The sequence below is a fragment of the Scyliorhinus torazame genome, chromosome 30 (genome assembly GCF_047496885.1).
Source record: "Scyliorhinus torazame isolate Kashiwa2021f chromosome 30, sScyTor2.1, whole genome shotgun sequence".
NCBI classification, from domain to species: Eukaryota; Metazoa; Chordata; class Chondrichthyes; order Carcharhiniformes; family Scyliorhinidae; genus Scyliorhinus; species Scyliorhinus torazame.
The window spans coordinates 14,112,481-14,134,860 of NC_092736.1; the positions used below are offsets into that span (position 1 = coordinate 14,112,481).

The following is a 22,380-nucleotide window of genomic DNA, read 5'->3' on the forward strand; positions in this document are numbered from 1 at the left end:
AACCGGAGCACCTGGAGAAAACCCACGCAGACACGGGGAGAATGTGCAGACTCTGCACAGAGAGTGACCCAAGTGGGAATCGAACCCGGGACCCTGGCGCTGTGAAGCAACAACGTTAACCGCTGTGCTGTTTTGGCGTCCTGAGACACTCTACTTCTCGTGCTTTAAATACCTTCAGTTGGCTTAAAAAGCACCCTTCATCAGAGCTTATGTCCAAGTTCTTTCCATGGGGGCAAAATGTGCCTCAAAGGACCTCAAACCGTAACGATGCTCCTCTTCTCCTTCACAGTGGCAGAGAAGTGTTGTCAGAGAATTGATTTAAAAAAACACCCAAGTTAAGACTTTCTTGCATCAGGGAAAGGCTACTTTAAATCGTCAGAACGTGTCCAATGCTGCAAACATCCAGAAAAAGATTCAAGTCTGTTTGTCCTGGGAGTAAATTTGTATTGTTTTATTCCTGATTGGGCACCCTGTCTCCTACGGGAAGTACTCCAGCAGCAAATGATGCCCCCAATGGAAGGCCTCCACAATCCTCGTGATTGTCCGCCTCGCCGGGATCTGCCTAATTGGACTCAGTGATCCCTGACCCCACCTACCTGTGCAACAGGTCGCTTCTCTGGCTGCTGATCCGGGACGTGCTGCAGTCGCAGCAGTGACCACTGCTCCCGGTGGCGTTTTTGGGACTGAGAAGCTGCTCGTCCTCGGATTGGCAAGAAGCACTGGGAAATGTGACATCTGCCTTGGACAGGAAGAAACCAGGTCTCCAATGTAAATTAGGATCTTGCTTCCAGGGCTGGAGGAGCAGAGTTCCCTCTCGACCTGGTGGCTGGGACCAATGCTGCTCTGCACAATCTCGACTCGTGATCTTTGGCCACTTGGTGCGAATGGAGGCGGGGTGAGGGTAGGGTGTGGTGGGCGAGGGAACGTTAGAAAATCCCCTCGTGGGTCTTCCCCAGGCTAAGCCAAGGTGGTGTTCCACAGGTCCGTGTGGTGTGCGCTCCAGCTGTCTGCTTCTCTTCCACATCTACGCCTGCACCAAGGTAGCTCCTGAGAGGGAACGCACTGTGTTTAGCAGTATGTTCGAGGCCTTCTGTGACTGATGGGCACTGCCGGGTTTGGAGTATATAATCAAGAGTGTAAATAATAGCTGGTATTTCCCTTCCTCAAGAACAATAAATGCTAAGAGGTTTGCCTCTAAGATTGTTGGTCCAATCAAAGGAGAAGAAATGAGGTTAAATGTCTAACCTCTTTGTCTTATCTAGTTACTTGATGAAAAGCAAGTTGAAGATCTAGTCCCAGTGAATTTCACAGCTCCAGGGTTCCAGGTTCGATTCTGGCTTGGGTCACTGTCTGTGCGGAGTTTGCACATCCTCCCCGTGTGTGCGTGGGTTTCCTCCGGGTGCTCCGGTTTCCTCCCACAGTCCAAAGATGTGCGGGTTAGGTGGATTGGCCATGATAAATTGCCCTTAGTGTCCAAAATTGCCCGTGGGGTTACTGGGTTATGGGGATAGGGTGGCGGTGTTGACCTTGGGTAGGGTGCTCTTTCCAAGAACCGGTGCAGACTCGATGGGCTGAATGGCCTCCTTCTGCTCTGTAAATTCTATGAATGTGCCCCCTTTTTGCCGCCTTGCTGCACTCGCAGTCTCGCCTTATTCACTCTGCTTTGCTGCTCGCTTTGAAACTGTCCTTCCTGGATTCATATTTCCCTCCAAGAAACGTCCCTTCTCTAGTTTTGTGACCCTCAGTTTATTGGACGAGATGGAAAGAAAAACAAGAAGTTTTTAAAATATACTCGTTCATGAATCAGAATGTTGGACGTGGGTGTCACTGGCTGGGCAACATTTATTGTCCTTCCCTAATTTATTGCCCTGGAACAAGTGGCTTGGCTAGGTCATTTCAGAGGGCAGTTAAGAGTCAGCCACATTGCTGTAGATCTGGAGTCACATGTAGGCCAGACCAGGTAAGGACGGCAGATTTCCTTCTCTAAAGGGCATTAGTGAACAAGGTGATTTTTTACAAAGATCAATTTCATGGTCAACATTAGACTTTTAATTCCAGATTTTTATTGATTATAAATTTCACCACCTGCCATGGCGGGATTTGAATTCACGCCCCCAGAACATTACCCTGGATCTCTGGATTACTTGTCCAGTGACAATACCACTGCGCACTGCCTCCCCTGTAATGCTGGAAATGTAGGGGAAAAAATCAGATGATTCTGGAACTGCCCAGTCACCCATTAGCATTTGAGAATAGTAGCTAATGATCTACAGTGTAATATGGATAAATGTGAGGTTATCCGCTTTGGTAGCAAAAATAGGAAGGCAGATTATTATTTGAATGGAGATGGGCGGATACGCAGTAAGATCTTGGTGTCCTCGTGCATCAGAAATGAAAGTAAGCACGCAGGTACGGCAGGCAGTAAAGGAGGCAAATGGTATGTTGGCCTTCATAGCGAGGAATTGAGTAAAGGAATAGGGATGTTTTACTTCAAGTGCATATGGCATTGGTGAGGTCACACCTGGAGTATTGTGTACAGTTTTGGTGTCCTTACCTGAGGAAGGATGTTCTTTCTATGGAGGGAGTGCAGCAAAGGTTTACCAGGTTGATTCCTGGGATGGCGGGACTGTCATATGCGGAGAGACTATGTCTGATGAGAGACCAAGTCTGAAAGGATTATATTCATTGGAGGTTAGAAGAGTGAGAGAGGGTCTCGTAGGAAGTTGTAAAATTTGAACGGGATTAGACAAGGTAGATTCAGAATTTTTTTCCCAATGGTGGGGGGTCCAGAACACGGGGTCATAGTTTGAGGATAAGGAGTAAACCTTTACGACTGAGGTGAGGAGAAATTTTTTCACATAGAGAGTGGTGAATCTGTGGAAGTCACCACCACAGAAAGTAGTGGTGATGGCAACTGCTCTGTGTGGTGATATACATCACTGTAAGTACACAAAGGGTTAATGTACATACACTACACCTAGCTAGACACTAGAGGGAGTACCAGAGACATTTCCTACCTTTAATTTTATTTTCCAATTAAGGGGCAATTTAGCGTGGCCAATCCACCTAACCTGCACATCTTTGGGTTGTGGGGGTGAGACCCACGCAGACCCGGGGAGAATGCACAAACTCCACACAGACAGTGACCCGGGGCTGGGATCGAACCTGGGTCCTCAGCGTTGTGAGGCAGCAGTGCTAACCACTGCGCCGCTGTGCCATCCTTGCATTCTCTACCTTTTATTCCTCTTTTCAGAAGCTTGTTTGTTACGTTCCTTTCAGTACTATTCTCATCACTTGTAATGCTTCAACAATGTTCATGGTGTACCTTCCTCTCTGTACTCTCTCTCCCTCTTTCCCTTTATCTTTCTCTCTCTCTCTCTCCAGGCGACTGCTGCCTCTATTGTGCTACTGTTTCTATCACCAGATTGCAGTTTCCTTACATGTGCATCGCAGCCTGCTGTGCCCACCCGTCTGCTCCTCCTAGCCCAGTCCTCCTGTTTTGCAAATTAAGAAACCAATAAGGTTGGTGCTGTTGGAAAACCAATGCTATTTAAAAATATGTTTTAATATCTAATTTCTTGTTGCTCAGCCGAGCCATGCAGGCAAAATAATGGAATAGGTCGGGGAGCAGGCAGCTGACACTGTTTTACAGATTCATTGCCAGAAATTAGGAAGTCTCTGCAATGTTGTAGGAGAACTTGATAAAACCTGGCTGGCAATTCACTGACAACCGTCCTAACAGTCCCAGAGATGCAGCTTTTCTGATTCTTGCTACTTGCTAACAGCAGGACGATCGACTCTAGGAGAGAGAGAGAGACACGAGGGGGACACGGGCAGAACAGCGTCAGTGAGGGAGTGCGGGGCAGGATTAGTGGGAGGGTTACTGATGAGACTGCGAGAGCGGGTTGGGGGCTGTTCCTGGCCAGACTTGAGGGGTGGGGGGGGGTGGGTTGTGCTGCGTCTGGTGATTTCTGTGCAGCAAAATTAAAGTGTTCTCCGTTGCAAACAGTCAGTGGCAAGAGCAGAAAAAGAAACCCTGCATCGCTGATGATGCTGAACTTAGCATTGTGGCAAACTGACACGAAAGCGGCAAACTCCAATTCAGGGGAGAATAAGATGGACCTATCTTTAGCAATGGGAGCTCCCAAGTTTCTTGCCACCATGACTCAGTGGGTAGTGATGTTGCCTCTCATTCAGAAGGCTGTAGAATCAAGCTCGTTAAACCCATGCGCCCCTAATCCAGACTGACAATCCCGTGTGGCCCTGAATGAGTGCTGTACTGTAGGGAACACTGTCTTTTAAATAAGACATTGAACCACGTAAAGTGGATGTTAAAGATTTCCATGGCACTATTCAAAGAGCAAAGGAGTTCTACAGGTGTACTGACCAATATTTATCTCTTAATTGGCAGATTGAGTAACATGAAAGCAGCTTCTCTGGTGATTATTTCAGTGCTTGTGCAAATTGGCTGCCCTTTTATTTCAGAACAGTCCAATAATATTTACAATCTTCCCGGCAGTGGCTATTCACCTCATCAGAGATCAGCTGCCCTCTGGTGTCTCTATTAAGTATGGTCTAAATGGAAAATTCTCTAAACTCAGCTGCCTCCCTGTCAAAACTAAACTGACCACCACAAGCATACTTGATCTAGAGCTTTCGGGTGACTGCAGTGTTGTTGGCCACTGTGAGTCACTCTCAATCTGCATACGAGAACCGTAGGTTGTCCTTGAATGTTGCCAAATATGTCAACCCACAACTGGTCAGCCAAATATTCCATCTTCCATATATGTTGAAGTAGAGACTCTGGAACTTTAACTTTTCCTTTACGGGCTGTGGGCATCGCTGGCTCGATCAGCGTTTATTGCCCACCCCTAGTTGCCTATGAGAAGGTGGTGGTGAGCTGCCTTCTTGAACCGCTGCAGGTACACCCACTGCTGTTAGGGAAGGAATTCCAGGATAATTAAAAAAATTATTGTCACACGTAGGCTTACATTAACACTGCAATGAAGTTACTGTGAAAAGCCCCGATTCGCCACAGTCCGGCGCCTGTTCGGGTACACAGGGAGAATTCAGAATGCCCAAATTACCTAACAGCACGTCTTTCGGGACTTGTGGGAGGAAACTGGAGCACCCGGAGGAAACCCACGCGGACAAGGGGAGAACGTGCAGACCCCGCTTAGCATTTCCCGTACCTTTGCAGGCACTCCTCTCAGACGGTCACACTTGAGGATCAGCTGTGCTGTCTCGGCGTTCTACAAACTATGACAATGAGTGTTTTGCAACAAAGCCCTCCGCAATTCAACAAAAGCCCTGGTATACAGAGTGTTTTGTTATGCTCGTGACGTAGCATGAGCTGCTTCCTTGATGTGCACTCTGACAAAGGAAGGTTCAGACTTGGAGATAGCTTTAACGCATTTATTACTGTTAACGATTCTCCTACTTGGATTCGACTCTCCTGTTAATCCTGCTATAGCTACTCAGACTGACGAACCAGTCTGCTACAATCCATGTGCTGGGTGTGATGTGTTTCAAATCAATCTTGTGTACACACTGAATGTCTTCACTGGAAAGAGACTGAGCATGTGTGATATGTCCTTTTTATATGGGATGGTGTAATGCCCTCCTGTGGTAGTGTCACCTCTATGTGTATCGTGAATGCCCATTGGTCGTGTCCTTATCTTACTGACCTATTGGTTGAATGTCTGTGTCTCATGTCTCTGGTACTCCCTCTAGTGTCTAGCTAGGTGTAGTGTATGTACATTAACCCTTTGTGTACTTACAGTGATGTATATCACCACACAGAGCAGTTGCCATCACCACACTCCTGTACTGCAGTGGGACCTGGGCTGTGTATCAGCAACGCATAGGAGCACTAGAAACTTTTCATCAGTAATACCTCCGCCCCATCCTCTGGATTCAGTGTGAGGACCGTCGAACGAACGCTAGTGTGTTTCTTGAAGCCAGCTCCACAAGTAATTAAAGAAAACTCCTGCAAAATCAACTTCAGTGGACCTGAACACTCTGTTGTGGAAAAGCAAAATGCATCTCCCTTGTCAAATCCAGTTTTGTCAACCCTCAACTGACCAATGTTCCAGGGGAAATAAAACAAAATTCTTCAAAGACATTCTGGAGCTCTCCTTGAAGCGTGGTAGCCTTGACCTTAGGAGGAGCCTGCTACCAATCGTTCAAAATGGTGACAACTAGTCCATCAAGCGGCCTCATGCTTTTGAGTCTGAACATTTTAATGATGAGGCAGGACTGTGACGCTGGGGAAAGAAAAGGAAGCAAACCCTGCCCTCAGGACCTCACTACCTTGTTGGATGCCCTGCCCCATATTCCCAAAGATCTGAAGGTCGGAAATCGACCGTTTAATCACCGCTAAGGGCAGGCCGGTAGCAGTTTCCTGACAGCTCCAGGGTCCCAGGTTTGATTCCCGGCTTGGGTCAATGTTTGTGCGGAGACTGCACGTTCTCCCCGTGTCTGAATGGGTTTCCTCCCGGGTGCTCCTGTTTCCCTCCCACTGTCCCAAGATGTGCAGGTTAGGTGGATTGGCCATGCTGAATTGCCCTTAGTGTCCAAAAAGGATAGGTGGGGTTACTGGGTTATGGGGATAGGGTGGAGGTGTAGGCTTAAATAGGGTGCTCTTTCTGAGAGTGGTGCAGACTCGATGGGCCGAATGGCCTCCTTCTGCACTGTAAATTCTATGATTCTATGAAGACCTATGGCCGCAATTAGTGGCCCTGAATAGATGTCACCCTCGAATCGAGGGACAGCTACAGCTCTAGCATTTCCCCAAATCAATGACCCACACTGGAGAATGTCATAATTAGCTATAAAGCAGTTTGGGACATCCTGAATTGTGAAGTGCAAGCCTTAAGAGCAGAGAAACTTTTATTTAAAATGGTGCTATGGCTGAATGGCCTCCACTAGTTTCTACATTCCTACTACTTTTATTGCCATTCAGCCCCTTGAGCTTGCTCTGCTATTCAGCCAGATCATGGCTGGATGTGTGTCTTGGCTCCACCTACCATCCTTGGCTCCATAATCAATCGGGTTTTTTTTTTTAGGGGAGGAAATATGTGATTGATGGAAGAAATCATTGGACATGTCCTTGTGGCGTCAGCGAGTCACAGGCCTGCCTCATCAGCTTTGAGATAGCTGTACGGAACTTGTGTGAATTAGTCAGAATGCTTCCCTTTATAAAACTTGCAAATTCAGTGCAGAGGCTTCAATTATTGTGGAGCTGAGGGGTGCAGTGTTAAGCTTTGGGCCTCCAAGTCCCATTCTGCAATGCATGGAATGTGGTACAAAAATGGACGTATTCAAGCCAGGATATGAGTCATCTTATCCAAGATCGGGTTAGAAAAGGGCCAATTTAACAAGCTCTCCTACTATATTTTGGGGGAACATTCCCATGAGAAAAGACCAATTTGAAAAAACTTGAGCTACTTCAGCCAGAGTTCTGGGATCATTATGGGATGTTTTGCAGTAATAAATCACTGTAGCTTTACTGAAGGCCATTCAGATGAATTTGTTTTTTTCCCCAAAAAAATCAGCACCGGGTGATTAATCGGAGTGTGGCGAGAGCAAGGCTATTAAACTGTTCGATAAACGAAAACAAGCTAATTAAGGAAAACAAATCAAAAAGATTGGAAACCTGCCTGGAGACTACAAAGGGAATTACACCCTTTGCTGCTAGCGTTCAAAGATCATAGATTGAATTCATTCATGGCAAAAAATACTGTTCAAAGTTTAGGTGTTGCACACGTGACATGAGTCATGCAAAACCGGGTCTGAGTGATCAAATAGTATTTGATGTGGGTTCTGAGTTCGCCTAATCCAATCTTGAGACGCTGAAATAGACGTGTTAACGATAAGATTACCTCCACCTTTTTGTCCCCTCCCATTTAGAATTTGGCTTTCTCTGCTCCAATCCCAAGTCTTGGTAGTTTATGGCTTTTCTTTCTTCCCCTGACACTGTGCCTTTCTTCAAATTAAATTCTGCTGTATGTTGTTTCTTATAGAGAAGCATCGGGAATTAGCCAAGAAAGCCCTGAAGAAGAAAGGAATGGGGGGAGGCCCAGTCTTGCATCAGCCTAAATCGGGCTCGAAAAGGTTAGTAATGCGGCTGCGCTTCTTTATCCCTCCTTGTGTCGTTGGGGGGAAGGGGGGGTTGCTGTCTGCGATTCACTATTTTTGCTCCAGATCCTGTTTCTGGGTCTTTGCAGATGGCTGGATTTTCCAGTGACCTTTGTCCGAACGATTTCAGACTTGCACTTTCACTTGTTTCACGTGAAAGGTTTGTGTGTGTTTTTTTGGACTGGGTCAGAAATCATGGCCTCGGGGTGATGTGTTTACCTCCATGTTTTTTAAAAAATTGCGTTTGTACCAAATGCCACCAAGTCAACAGAGGTTAAAAATTAAAATAACTTTTCCAGGTTACTTATTCCGTTAACATTTGGGTATAGTGACTCTCATCTCTGGTACCTCTATCGATGCTTGTGATATGTTTAAAAAAAATCATCGGCCCAATTTTGTTCCGCAATCTTTCCCCCCAATTTTAAGGGGCAATTTAGTGTGGCCAATCCACCTACCCTGCACATCTTTGGACTGTGAGAGTGAGACCCACACAGACCCGAGGAGAATGTGCAAACTCCACACGGACAGTGACCCGGGGCCGGGATTGCAACCGGGTCCTTGACGCGGCGAGGCAGCAATGCTAACCACTGCACCACCGATTTTAGAAAATGATTGCAGTATTACCAAGCTGAAATAACAACAGTTGTGTTTTGTTGACAAACTTGGAAGTCTGTATTTTTGCATAAAATGTGTTCCCTTCCTGTGGGCCGTTGCATACTTTTTGATTTGAACAACAATGTAGACCCCCAAAGATCCTCCTCCTACTAGTTCTCCAGCCCCCACCCCCCTTGCAAACCAACTTGATTGGTTCAGAATGTTTTAATTGTTTGCATAAATTGTTCAAATTGATTTAACCAAAATTGGTAGAGCAAGAAAAGAAGGATAACGGACAGCGAACTGGAGGCTAGCACAGAGTACGCTGCTCTTAGGTTGCATTTACACTAGAATTGTAATGTGGAGCAGGATTTCCCTGAAGGAGGGAGTCCTGTTGTCCTTCATCTGACCGATCACGCAGCTATTTCTAAGGACTGTCTCTGAGGATGTAAAGTTGAATCTGAAGTTGTTATAAGATGAGGTTGTTACGGTAGTTATGGATGTTTAGAAGCTGACCATATTTGGACTAGATGCTGCATTTTTGCGTTCCACCACAGTACATTGGGACCATGGAGGAGGAAAATAGTAGTTATGGCTGGGAACATTGTGGTAGTCTGTGTTAGGAGGATTACGGTACCTAGTAATGCTGGAATACCATATGTGGAGAATGTACTTGTTCCCATTGGATAAGCTTGCATGTTAGCTCTGCCCTACAAGGCGGGGTATAAGAGCCCATGCCGCCCCAGCAGCTTTCTTCTGTACCTGCGCTGCTGGGGGAAACATCTAGCGTATTAAAGCCTTCAATTGTCTCCAATCTCGTTTCTGAGGTTATTGATTGTGCATCAAACATATAACTGACTTTTGTTTTTAAAGGATCCCCACACCGCGCACAAGTTTGCAAGGTGACTGAAGATTGATAAGACCTCATTTGCCAGGGCTAAAAGCACTTTCACACATCTTTCACAAGGATGTTGAAAGATCCTCTTCAGGTCCCGGGTTCGATCCCGGCTCTGGGTCACTGTCTGTGCGGAGTTTGCACATTCTCCCTGTGTTTGTGTGGGTTTCGTCACCACAACCCAAAGAATGTGCAGGGTAGGTGGATTGGCCATGCTAAATTGCCCCTTAATTGGAAAAAATAAATTGGGCTCTCTAAATTTAAAACAAAAAGAAAAAATATCCTCTTCAGGGGAAGCGACCCCAGGTATTGTGTAACTGAACCCGTTGGGTGCTGGTTGCATTGGGCTCCTTCATGTCATAGAAATTCAACTGAGTGTATGCACAGAGGAATGACTCGCTTCATTTGCGTTAGAGGAATTAGTTTTAATCTAGTGGCAGGTTTATAAACCTAAATATTCACCGTTATTAGTTCCAGATAGGTTGGGCAGTTGCCCAGCAGGTGGACGACAGGACAATTCACTCTGGTAACTTCCTGTAATAGTAAAAAAAAACATTTTAAACAGGCGTCCAGTAATATTTCGGGAAGTTCCAAATGCTACTCATTTGTTGACACTAAATGATTATAGATGCGATCAGTGTTGTAAGTGGTAAGCAATTGCTTCTGATACTTACGTGATTGTTTCAACCCTCACTGCAATTAAATTCTAATTGGGATCAATGCTATTCTGCAAATTACAATTTATCTCAAATAAAACGCTATTTTTATTCTTAATTATATTCTAATTAGTTTTTGTCAATACTCTTCAAAATGCGCGCACACTATTTAACCAACTATATTTTAAACTTCTTCTGATCTTTCACAGAGTTGGCAATTGCAATTTTCCAAAATCTGTCCACTTTGGATTCTCCAGATGCGTTAAAGAACTGGCGTGGCAACAGGAGACAGTAACAGTGGAAGGGAGTATTTCAGAATAGAGATCTGTAACTAGGAGTGTTCCACAAGGATCAGTGCTGGGGCCTCTGTTGTTTGTAATATATAAATGATCTGGAGGAAAATGTAGATGGTAAGTGGAGTTGCAGATAGTGAAGAGGACTGTCAGAGAATACAGCAGAATATAGATAGCTTGGAGAGTTGGGCAGAAAAATGGCAGATGGAGTTCAATTCGGACAAATGCGAGGTGATGCATTTTGGAAGATCAAATTTGGGTGTGAATTACACAGCAAATGGCAGAACCCTTGGCAGCATTGACGTACAGAGGGATCTGGATGTTCAGGTCCATAGTTCCATGAAAGTGGCAATGCAGGTGGATAAGGTGGTCAAGAAAGCATACGGCATGCTTGCCTTCATCGGCCGGGGCATTGGGTACAAGAGTTGGTGGGTCATGTTACAGTTGTATAAAACTTTAGTTAGGCCACACTTGGAATGTTGTGTGCAGTTCTGGTCACCACACTACCAGAAAGATGTGGATGCTTTGGAGAGAGTGCAAAGAAGGTTCACCAGAATGTTGCTTGGTCTCGAGGGTGTTGGCTATGAGAAGAGGTTGAATAAACTCGGATTGTTTTCGTTGGAAAGTCAGAGGCTGATGGGAGACCTGATTGAGGTCTACAAAATTACAAGAGGTATAGACAGGGTGAATAGTAAGAAGCTTTTTCCAAGGGTGGAAGACTCCATTACAAGGGGGGCGCAGATTCAAGGGGGGCGCAGATTCAAGGTGAAGCGGGGTGGGGGGGTTAGGGAAGGTTTAGGGGAGATGTGTGTTGCAAGTATTTCATGCAGAGAGTGGTGGATACCTGAAACATGTTGCCAGTGGATGTGCTGCAGACAGGCACGATAGCAATGTTTAAGATGTATTTTGATAGACACATGAATGGGTGGGTAATGGAGGGATACAGATTTGTTTGGGCAATAAGTAGTAGGTCTAAATAAAGAATCTGGATCGGTGCAGGCTTGGTGGGCCGAAGGGCATGTTCCTGTGCTGTAATGGTCTTTGTTCTTTTATTGTGCATTGTCCTCCTATAAAGATAGTGATTAGTTTGAGTAGCATTTTTGTCGGTCTCCTCTCTCGTATACCATCAAAAGATAAAATTAAAATAAAGCAGAAAACTCAATAAGATTTATAAAAACAAAAAAAGGTGTTAAGTTTTTCATTTTATAAATTCAGATGGCCCCACTTCGTTGTGACTCCCAAAACGCAGCAAAGTCTCCACTCCAGATTACAGCTGGAGAGATCCAAAGTTTTCTTTGTAATCTCGTCAATTCCCTGATTTCCGTCATGCTCCCAGCCCTTGGAATTCAGTGGTCAATGCTGTTACTGTGATAACTGCACCATTATGAAGGGCCTGAGACAGGGTGGGCAGCAGAGACTTGTTCACCCTAGCTGAAGGCTCCATTACCAGGGGACATCGATTTAAGGTGATTGGATTAGAGGGGACACGAGGAAACACTTTTTCACCGAGTGGGTGGTGGGTGCCTGGAATTCATTGCTTAAGTTGGTGGTTGAGGCGGAAACGCTCAACTCGTTTAAAAGGTACCTGGATCTGCCTTTAAGTGCTGGAACCTGCAAGGCCATGGACCAGGTGCGGCTAGTTTCTTTTGTTCACTTTTTGGCCCGCGCAGACACGATGGGCTGAATGGCCTCTTTCTGTAACATTTCTGTGATTCTGCAGCTGCTCTTGCTTGCTGCAAAGGTGTTGCTGAACCTCGAGAAACGATAATACAGAAAAGCACAGCTGTCCTTGCCTCCGAGTTGGCTCTCTCTCTCTCTCTCTCTCTCTCTCTCTCTCTCTCTCTCTCTCTCTCTCTCTCTCTCTCTCTCTCTCTCTCTCTCTCTCTCTCTCTCTCGCACGCACACACTCTCTCACACACACAGCCTGTTTGAACAGCTAAGCACCGAGTGCTATCCCCTGCGAGCTGTACGCAGAGTAATGAGAGCGGTGCTGGTTGCATTCAATAATTGCGTTTAATTTGAGTTTAATTCGAGTTTAATTCTGTTTGCCATTTCTTTCATTATAGGTCAGTAAAATTCAATAAAGGTTACTCTGCACTGAAACAAAACCCGGATGAATCTTTAGTCTCCTTAGAGTCTGACAGGTAAGGAAGCATTCGATCCTAACCATCGATTTTTCTTTTTTACAAAGTGAGAAGTCTAAGTGAAAGGCTAGCAGCTCTGTGTAAGAGCACACCACCTGGGTTGAAAGGGGAAAAGGTTAGATACGTTGAGAAACAATTTAGTTGGCCGTTTTAAAATCTACTTGAGGGGAAGGAAATATTCCAGGAGGTTCACTGCCCAGCTGACAACCTGCTGGATTCTGAATCCGAACCGGGGGAGAAATTAATGAAAATGAAATGAAAATCGCTTCTTGTCACAAGTAGGCTTCAAATGAAGTTACTGTGAAAAGCCCCTAGTCTCTACATTCTGGCGCCTGTTCGGGGAGGCTGTTACGGGAATCGAACCGTGCTGCTGGCTTGCTTTGGTCTGCTTTCAAAGCCAACGATTTAGCCCTGTGCTAAACAGCCCCTGTTACCAATTGCCAATGAACTACCATTTTGCCTCTCTCTCCACCTTGACTTTTCACCTTATTGCTGTGTCCCAGAGGCATTGGTGGCTTCACAGGGTTGCAGAGCCGCAGGTATCAGAGTGCCCACAGTACCATCTGAATTAATGGCAGTAGGCTGTTCAGTCAGTGAGGGCATCACAACCACCCCCTCCTCGAGGGCAATTAGGGATAGGCAACAAACAGTAGCCTTGCCAGTGATGTTCACATCCTTCATAAAATCCTTACAGTGAAGGAGGAGGCCATTTGGGTAATTGAGTCTGCACCAACTCTCCAAAAGGGAACTCTACCTAGGCCCGCCCCCCGTAACCCCACCTAATCTGTGCATCTGTGGACACCTAAGGGGCAATTTAGCACGGCCGATCCACCTAACCTGCATATCTTTGAACTGTGGGAAGAAACCGGAGCACCCGGAGGAAACCCACGCAGACACTGGAGAAAGTGTCTTAAAGACACTCCGTGACTTGGCCTCCACAGCCTTGTCCGGCAATGAGCTCCACAGATTCACCACCCTCTGGCTGAAAAATTTCCTCCTCATCTCTGTTTTAAAGGATCGTTCCTTCAGCCTGGGGCTGTGCCCTCCTCTGGTTCTAGTTTCTCCTGCTAGTGGAAACATCCTCTCCACGTCCACACTATCTAGGCCGCTCCGTATTCTCGAGTCAGAATGTGTGCATTCAAGTCCCACTTCAGCACAAAACCCAAAGCTGACACTCCAGTGCCGTTGTGAGCGTGCTGCATTGCCAGAGTTGCTGTCTTTTGGGTAAGATGTTAAATCAAGGTCAATCTACTCTTAATTGGACCTAAAATTACACTATTTTGAAAAAGAGCACAGGAGTTATCACCGGAATCCTAGCCAAAACTATCCCTCCATTAACGTCACAAAGAAACAAATTATCTGGACTTTGTTATTTATATATATATTTTTTCTCTCTTTTTAAATGTCTTCTCTCAAAGCCCTGTGAATCATTATAGAGCTAGACATAGAATCCCTACAGTGCACAGGGAGGCTATTCGGCCCATCTGGTCTGCACACAGGCTCAGAAAGACCCCCCCCCGAACTAGGCCCTGCAACCTCATCTAACCTGCACAGCTTTAGACACAAAGGGGCAATTTATCATGGCCAATCCACCTAACCTGCATATCTTTGGACTGTGGGAGGAAACCGGAGCACCCGGAGGAAACCCACGCAGACATGGGGAGAACGTGCAGACTCCGCACAGTCACCCAAGGCTGGAATCGAACCCGAGTCCCTGGCGCTGTGAGGTAGCAGTGCCAACCACTGTGCCACCATTGCCGCCCATTGTTATATTTTCATTCTGCTGTGTGCAACATGTTTCCTACATTAGAACAGTGACTTTCATTTTTTTTTAAAAAGGTACTTAATTTGTGGTTGTGGAAGGCACTATATAACTGTAAGTCACGTTTAATAAATCTCCTTCATTGTAAACTGCTTTGTGTTCTTTTCCAGTGATGGTGAATTTGAGTCCAAGTATTATTCTTCGTCGGGCTATTCCTCCGCAGAGGTGAGTTGATTGACTCACTTGTTTTACGTCAATTGCCGAGCCGATCGGGCGGCCGACCTTACTCGATAGCTTGCCATTAGTGAAATCCGAGGAAGTTAATACTTCCGACACAAGAACATTTTTACATTTGGGTAGCCGCCATGTAAAGTTTGCATTGTGTTATGGGTCTGGGTTTACAGAACCCCAAAGTGTTTCATGAGGTTCAACCAACCCGCAACTTTTAATAGATTGTGGTGTGGGAAGCACACGGCGTGCTCTCCAGGTGTGATACAGCAGAAATGGACAAATGGTTTTTAAAACAAAACAATATTTATTCTATGAACTCAAGTTAACCTTTTAAAACAAACATTGAATATCTTAATATCCATTACTTCAAAGATAACCCCAAAAGACTACAACACTAAATAATCCTTCAAACTGTTCCTTTAAACATCCAAAAGACTTCAAACCTTCAAAAATAATAATTAATAATAATAATTTCCGGTGCAGAAAGCTCCTTGGCCCTCTGGATCCCAGCTGATTTACTTTGAAACGTAGGAACGAGGGACAGGAGTAGGCCATTCGGCCCTTCCAGCCTGCTCCTCCATTCAATATAAACATGGCTGATCCTCTATCTCACGCCATACTCCCGTTCTCTCTCCATACTCCTTGACACATTTGCTGTCTCGAAATCTGTCAGTTTCCTTCTTAAATATACTCGGTGGCTTGGCCCCCACAGCCTTCTGTGGTTGAGAATTTTACAGATTCACCACCCTCTGAGTGAAGACATTTCTCCTCATCTCAGCCCTTAAGTGGCCTACCCTGAGACTGTGACCCCGTGTTTTAGCCCCCCGCTCGCCCAGCCTGAGGAAAATATCCCTGCATCCAGTCTGCCCAGCCTTGTGAGAATTTTAAACGTTTCAATGTGCTCTCTTCTCGTTCTTCCAAACGCTAGTGAACACAGACCCAGCCGACCCAATCTCTTCTCGTACAACAATCCTGCCACCTCAGGAATCAGACTGATGAACATCTGCTGCACTCTATCTATGGCAAGGATATCCGTTCTTAGATAAGCGGATTAAACCTGCCGGTGTGGTCTCACCAAGGCCCTGGACAGCGCAGTAAGACATCCTTGCTCCTGTCCTCCAGTCCTCTTGCAATGAAGGCCAACAATCCCATTTGCCTTCCTAATTGCTTGCTCTCGGTGACTGGTGTACGAGGACAGGTTCCTTTTCTACATCAATATTTCCCAACCTATCACCATTTAAATAATACTCTGCCATTCTGTTTTTCCGACCAAAGTGAATAACTTCGCATTTCTCCCCGTTACATTGCGTCTGCCGTGCATTTACCCACTCACTCGGCTTGTCTAAATCACCTCGAAGCCTCTTAACATCTTCCTCACGACTCCCGTTCATTCCCACCTAGTTTTGTGTCACCAGCCAGCTCGGAAATGTGACATTTGGTTCCCTCATCCAAATCATTGATCTCTATTGTGAATAGCAGGGGCCCAAGCACTGATCCCTATGATGCTGCACTGGTCGCCACTTGCGACCCTGAAAAAGACCCATTTATTCTTGCTCCTTGTTTCCTGTCTCCCTCACCTATTCTAGTTCCGTCTTCTACTTCAGTGTACTGTTAATGCATTACGCGAAGGTTTCATTCTGTGACTGCGAGATTGTTTGATCACCTACTTCACTTGTCCTTGGCGACTTTCTTTTCCAGCAGCAAGTTAATCAAGACCTGAACCGCCAGCTCCTGAAAGACGGCTATCACCTAGATGAGATACCAGATGACGAAGACCTTGACCTCATTCCTCCTAAACCTGTTACCTCGTCAGCCTGTTCTTGTTGCCAGGCAGATAGTTCTTGTACTGTCCAGTAACCACTGCCTCTTCCACTACCATGTCAAAAGATAATTTCATTTTGAGTAGTTGAATTTTTTAAGCATTGCATACAAGGACAGGATGTGTGTGCGTGTGCGTGTGTGTGTGTGTGTGTATATATATATAAAATATATTATATATTTTGGCTGATCTTGTTTAAGAAAAAATTTATAAACTGGGAAATGATATTAACATACTAGAATTCTGTTTAAAAATGTAGTCTGTGGCCATTGCAATTGCTGATCTCTCTGATTGAATTTGGTCTCTGCCCCTTTTATTCATATGCCATTCACACCTGTAATGCTGTCCTTGAGGTTACAGATAATAACTGTGAGACTAAAAGTTCAGTTGCTAAATTTCTCCACAATAAGCTACTCGTTTTGCCCCTCGCATAATTGAACAAAATTCCCAAGTTAACTTAATCCACTTTTCCCCTTGCTTATCTGCAAAATTGTAACTGGGGGATGGGGGGGAATTACGTAGTCAGATATTAGAATGAGGCGCTTCCACGCAATTTGAAAGGTGCTGGCTCAAGTTAAGCAGGCTAACGCCTGATGCTGGATAAAGGGGTTTTGCTCTAATGTGTGCGGGGGGCATTTTAATGGGTGGCGTCATTTCATTCCCGTAGAGACCAGGACTATGTTTAGTGGGCAGGCTGGGAATGAAAGATGGCGAAAGCGATACCCCTGTTGCTGCCTTAAATTATTGGGAGGAAATCGATGGGAGGGGTTGGGAGAAAAAGGGGGGGTAAGACGGACAAAATCTGAGGAAAAGTGATGGGTTCTAACTCTCAGCCTTACTTTCTGTCAACGGGCAGCAATAGAGGTGCTGAAACTAACCTATATGGCGGCGGACAGCTATAATCTGCGTTGGCCGTTGTATGTAGATCATCCGCATGAGGTGTCAGCTGTAAATTGTAGAATGCAGCACCAGAACAACGCTCGACTGCATAAAGGTTCACACTATATAGATATGACCAGAAATTATTCTCGTTTTGGTGTAAACACAGGTTATTTATTGACATCATTAATGTTTAGTATCCAAATTTTTGGAAAAGCACATTAGAACTTTGAAAATCATCTTGGAGACCCGGTGACTGTTCTATACTGCCTAAATATTTCACTGTAGAACAATAAACTGGGGGTTGTTCCCTCACTGCACCCCAGTCAGTGAGTTCCAGATTTTTGGTCACATCTCACCAAAGAGGCCGAACCATGGTGAGATCTTTTTGCCGAGGAAGATGGGATGGAGGTACCTGTGACAAAAGTTGAGAGGACGCCCATCTGTTGCGCACCAATGGCGGTGCTTTTGACGGGGATCCGGGAAGCAGCCTGTTGGCACTCTTGGTAACCTCGTGCAGTGTGGCAGAGACGGCCAGACAAAGTAAGCCTGGCGTGTTGCTTGGCACAGCGTGGCATTGTTGGATCCGGTTACCACAAGAAGTGCTTTGCTACCCAGGTGCTGAACCTTTCAGACGAATGTTCCAGTGAGCATGCCAGTCTGAGTGTCTTTTCGGCAACAACAAATGACTTACCCTTAATAGTGAACTTGCCAAATGAAAAGGTGAGGGAAGTTGTGAAAATCAATCTTCTGATTGTGATCATAATTAATTGGGTGCACCCATAAAATCCCCCGAAAATATTATGAATATAGAAGTTTCTTCCCATGGCAATAATGCGAGAATGGTAATGGAGATTTAATGGGCAGGATATCCAGTCTAGTTTATTCCATCCTGTCAATATCCAAATGCATGTTTAATGATTTCAGAGCAATTGTTTCCTTTATGCAGTTAGATACCACATAGAATCTGCCACATTGTGTAAAATGGCTGTGATTTCAAAGAGATTGGCTTTTACAATCCCACCACAGTAAGAACTGAATTCGATTAGTTGGGAAAAGGGCTCCTCTGAAGTTCTGGGAGCATTTGTTCAATGAATGTCTGGTATGTTCGGTTTGAAGGCAGCGACATCCGATGCACTTTGATTCTTTTTTTTTCTTCACATTACCGACTCTTTATCTCGACGTGTTGTGTTTACATGTGCTTCCGTTTAAATGTTGAACTCTGACCAATTGAAATTGGCCCACTTTTCAGAGGGATGCGCTTTCTCCTCTTGAAAAATCTGTACAGTGACTGTCCACGTCTGTATCCTGTGACGGGATGTTGCCTGTCTATTAGGCTATCTGCTGACCTTCTCCAAATTGCTTGTTTTGAACTAGGCTTTGGGTTAAAATTGCATTATTTTAATACCTTTGTGACGGTTCAGCCTATTTCGTGCTAGGATAGGGGATCAGGAGCTTGTTTAACGTACTAGTTCAGTCCCTTGCACTTTGGCTACCTATTTAGTTCCCTGCTTGCCCTGGAGCTGCAATGGAATATTTATTATTAACATTAATAGAGAGTTTTGGAATTCACGTGCGCTTCCTGTTTTAGGGATGTGGAGTTTTCTTGTATATTTCAATGCTCTCCCATTCAGTAAAGTTGTTTGATTTAGTTTAGCAATGATGTAAAGTCTGGACATTAAAAAAATATATCCTTGGTCCAGCTTCATCAACACACTAATTTCCTTCTGTTTTACAAGTTTGCCTGTAAGTTACCAAAGTTAATTTTGTCCGGAGTGTAAACCTGGCAGCCCTGTGTTTGGGCATCTTGGGTTGTGGCATTCAGCAGCTCTTGTAATAACTATCTAATGAGCAGCTAGTAAACTGAAAGTCTTAATGTTTAAACATCACTAAGGGGAAATAAATGAAACAGCATCACACAGCCTTGATAATTAAGTGCTCAGCATCTCGTGTCTCTGACCTTGAGGTTACACTGTAAATATTAGTGCATAAACGATGAATGCATTTTTGTGCAATTACTTGTGGCCTGTTTTAATGTAAGCCATTTATGACGAGCAAATTAACATCTTCATAAAATAGCCCAGCAAAGAATTGCTCAAGACTAATGCTGCACAGTTAGCGTATGGCTCCATAATGTAAGGAGCACATGCATATCTTTCTTGAGCCATAAATCAAACATGTTATGCTGACAGATCACTTATTTGGACGGTCTTAAATCATGTCTTAAATATTTCTTTCTTGGAGAACTGCCCCAAAGCCATGAGTACGTGCTTCCACATTGACGAAGTTTGGAATTCTTGAAATGAACACAATGGACGTTATATCATCTGCAGTTTAGAGGAAAATAGCAGTGTTTATAGTGTTTAGATTTCAGTGAAGCAGTTACTTAATGGTCTATTGATTTATCCAGTTTCAAGCTGAAAAGGCACTTTTGATTTAACTGTTACATCAATTGCAATCCCTGCTGGCGGATTCAGACGGATTGAGATTGAGTGCTGCTATGTCAAGGGAGCTGTTGAATGTTGAAACAAAAGGGCAGGCTGTCCCAACTTCTCCTCCCTTGAGGCTGGGGAGCTGGGAAGCTGCAGTAGAAATGTGGGAGGGCAGGGAATCCAAAGTCTGTTGGAGTAAGAAACCCTGAACACTATAGAACTCTCCTGCCACTTAAATATACGTGTGAATAGCTTATCCATTGTCTGATTTAGCTGTTTCCCAAGTTTGGTTTCAGTCATAGCCAAGCTACCACAGTTTTGGATCTGTCTGGTAACAAGTATCACATTTTGTAGCGAATCAAGTCAGAAGCATTTATTGGATATTCGGGTTTGGTGTATAAGATGCTACACTAGCCTAATAAGTAGCTAATCCTGGCACCCAATTGTAGAGTTCTAACTGTGCATTTGTCAACTCGCCTACCAATGAATTAGCTCCTTAACAAGCATTGGGAAGAGAATACTGGTATTTGACCTCCAGAAGTGCTCAATCTTGGCCTCACTGACCTGCCCTTTTAGGAGTTTGTTCTGAGCAACTTTTGTAAGCAGAGTAATGTCGCAGGAATCCATTAATTCTATTTTAATTACTTTATCTAGGGGCGTCAAAACGTTTCTTTAAATTCTGTTAAATTCTAATTCTGCTATTGTTATTTGTTATGGCGACTGCCACATGTTCCAAGTTAATCTATATTGAATAGTTGCGATCACTATAGAGAAATATTTGAACCAGGTTGGGGGAGGCTGTGTTATGTGGGCATCGGAGATTTGGTCAATACTTGCAGCAAAGAAAAAAGACTTCCGATTTATAACTGTATAGGAATCCTAGGTGAGGGTTAGTAATTTTCTCAATTAATTCACCCACTTGAACTCTTATGTAACACTGCACTCCAAACCTCTGCAGGAGAACATGTTGAAATCTCTAAAACTTCATGTTCGCCCTCCTAATATGACTTGAGATACATTTTCAAAGCTCTGTGGTGATTGCCTGTGCCAGGGGTCGATTATGTACTGCATCTTTGTGCCTCAGTTACTCCAGGCCTTATTGCATCTTGTAGCACAGTTCATCAGCATGGTTCCTTTAAATTTGTATTGTTTTTTTTTTTTGGAAAGTATTGCACACCCTTGTTTAAGAATAATGTAGCGCAGACAATGCTATTTCAGTGTGTATTTTGTAGACCGTAGCGGTACCCTTGAGTATAACGTCCAGAGAGGAGGGAGGGGGGGGGCTGGAGAAAAGGAGGGGTGATATCAGCAATTTGTACCCGAGGTGCTACAAGGGGCGAATTGCGGAAGAATAGGGAATGCCTTGCCTTATGATCACTGCAATCAATTGTTAATAATGTTGTGCAAACATCTGCAGATACGTTTTTGGTTGTTCATAAGGATTGGCATGGAGAAATTCTAATTACCTGGGTTGTTTCATTCTAAAACACTTGATGGCATTTAATACGCGTGGGTGTCTTGAGGGGTTCTCTCCTAATTCCACTGGGGAATTGCAAACCGGGAGCTCTTAATTAGACAGCCAGAGGATGGCAGAATACTTTGTTTCGAACCAAAGCAGAAATCATTTCTGGGGAAAGATGCACAGTTGCATTCTGCCAGGCTGTCGGTTACCAAGACACAGTTTCAAGTCATTAGCAACCCTCCGCATTGCATTGCCCCATACATACATGGTCAAAGAAAACTGAAAAGGGCAGTTTGAGAAATGTGTGGAAAGAGGTTTAATGTTCTGTACACTTGCTCAACCATAACATTTCTGTGAATGTGGACATTGAGGATATTTTAAAGAAAAATTGAAGGTGATGCCGGGTGTTGTGGGAGCTCCAGCGGATTGTGAAAATGCACTGGGCCATGTGGCCATTTGAGTTCCAAAACCATCGTTAACTTTTCAATTTACACAGTGTATGCAAAGTGTAAAGACTAAATATTCTTTTTGTGCAATACATAGACTTAACTACAATTTATTAAATTGCATTTATTTTTTTGTAAGCTATTGGTATGGCAGATTAAAATAAAGAATTCTTTAAAAGACTTGAGTATGTTCTGTGCTTGTCAGAGTTTGTCGAATGATCGAATCGCTGGAGTGGAGAAGAAGGCCATTCGGCCCATTGAGTCTCACCGATCCTCTGAATGAGCTCTCCACCCAAAATTTATTAAATTGCATTTATTTTTTTGTAAGCTATTGGAATGGCAGATTAAAATAAAGAATTCTTTAAAAGACTTGAGCTTGTTCTGTGCTTGTCAATTTGTCGAATGATCGAATTGCTGGAGTGGAGAAGAAGGCCATTCGGCCCATTGAGTCTCACCGATCCTCTGAATGAGCTCTCCACCCAAGTCCACACGCCCATCCTATCCCCGTAACATAACCTACACATCTTTGGATTGTGTGTGTGTGGGGGGGGGGATGGGGGGAGAGAACTGGAGCATCCGGAGGAAACCCATGCAGACACTGGGAGAACGTGCAAACTCCACAGACAGT

General features: G+C 44.6%; 1 protein-coding gene across 3 annotated transcripts in view; it reads left to right on the forward strand.

Annotated features, from left to right (window-relative positions):
• Window positions 1-22,121, forward strand: part of LOC140404395 (protein FAM219B-like) — a 45,129-nt gene extending 23,008 nt beyond the window's left edge. For 2 of the 3 annotated variants that reach the window (XM_072492856.1, XM_072492858.1), the window contains exons 3-6: window positions 8,025-8,115; window positions 12,644-12,721; window positions 14,654-14,708; window positions 16,413-22,121. In XM_072492856.1, the coding sequence (XP_072348957.1) occupies window positions 8,025-8,115; window positions 12,644-12,721; window positions 14,654-14,708; window positions 16,413-16,571 (383 nt within the window). In that variant the 3' untranslated portion in view covers window positions 16,572-22,121. The remainder of the gene's footprint in view (window positions 1-8,024; window positions 8,116-12,643; window positions 12,722-14,653; window positions 14,709-16,412) is intronic. The other variant, XM_072492857.1, reaches the window with a different exon arrangement.
• The last annotated feature ends 259 nt before the right edge of the window (window positions 22,122-22,380 follow it).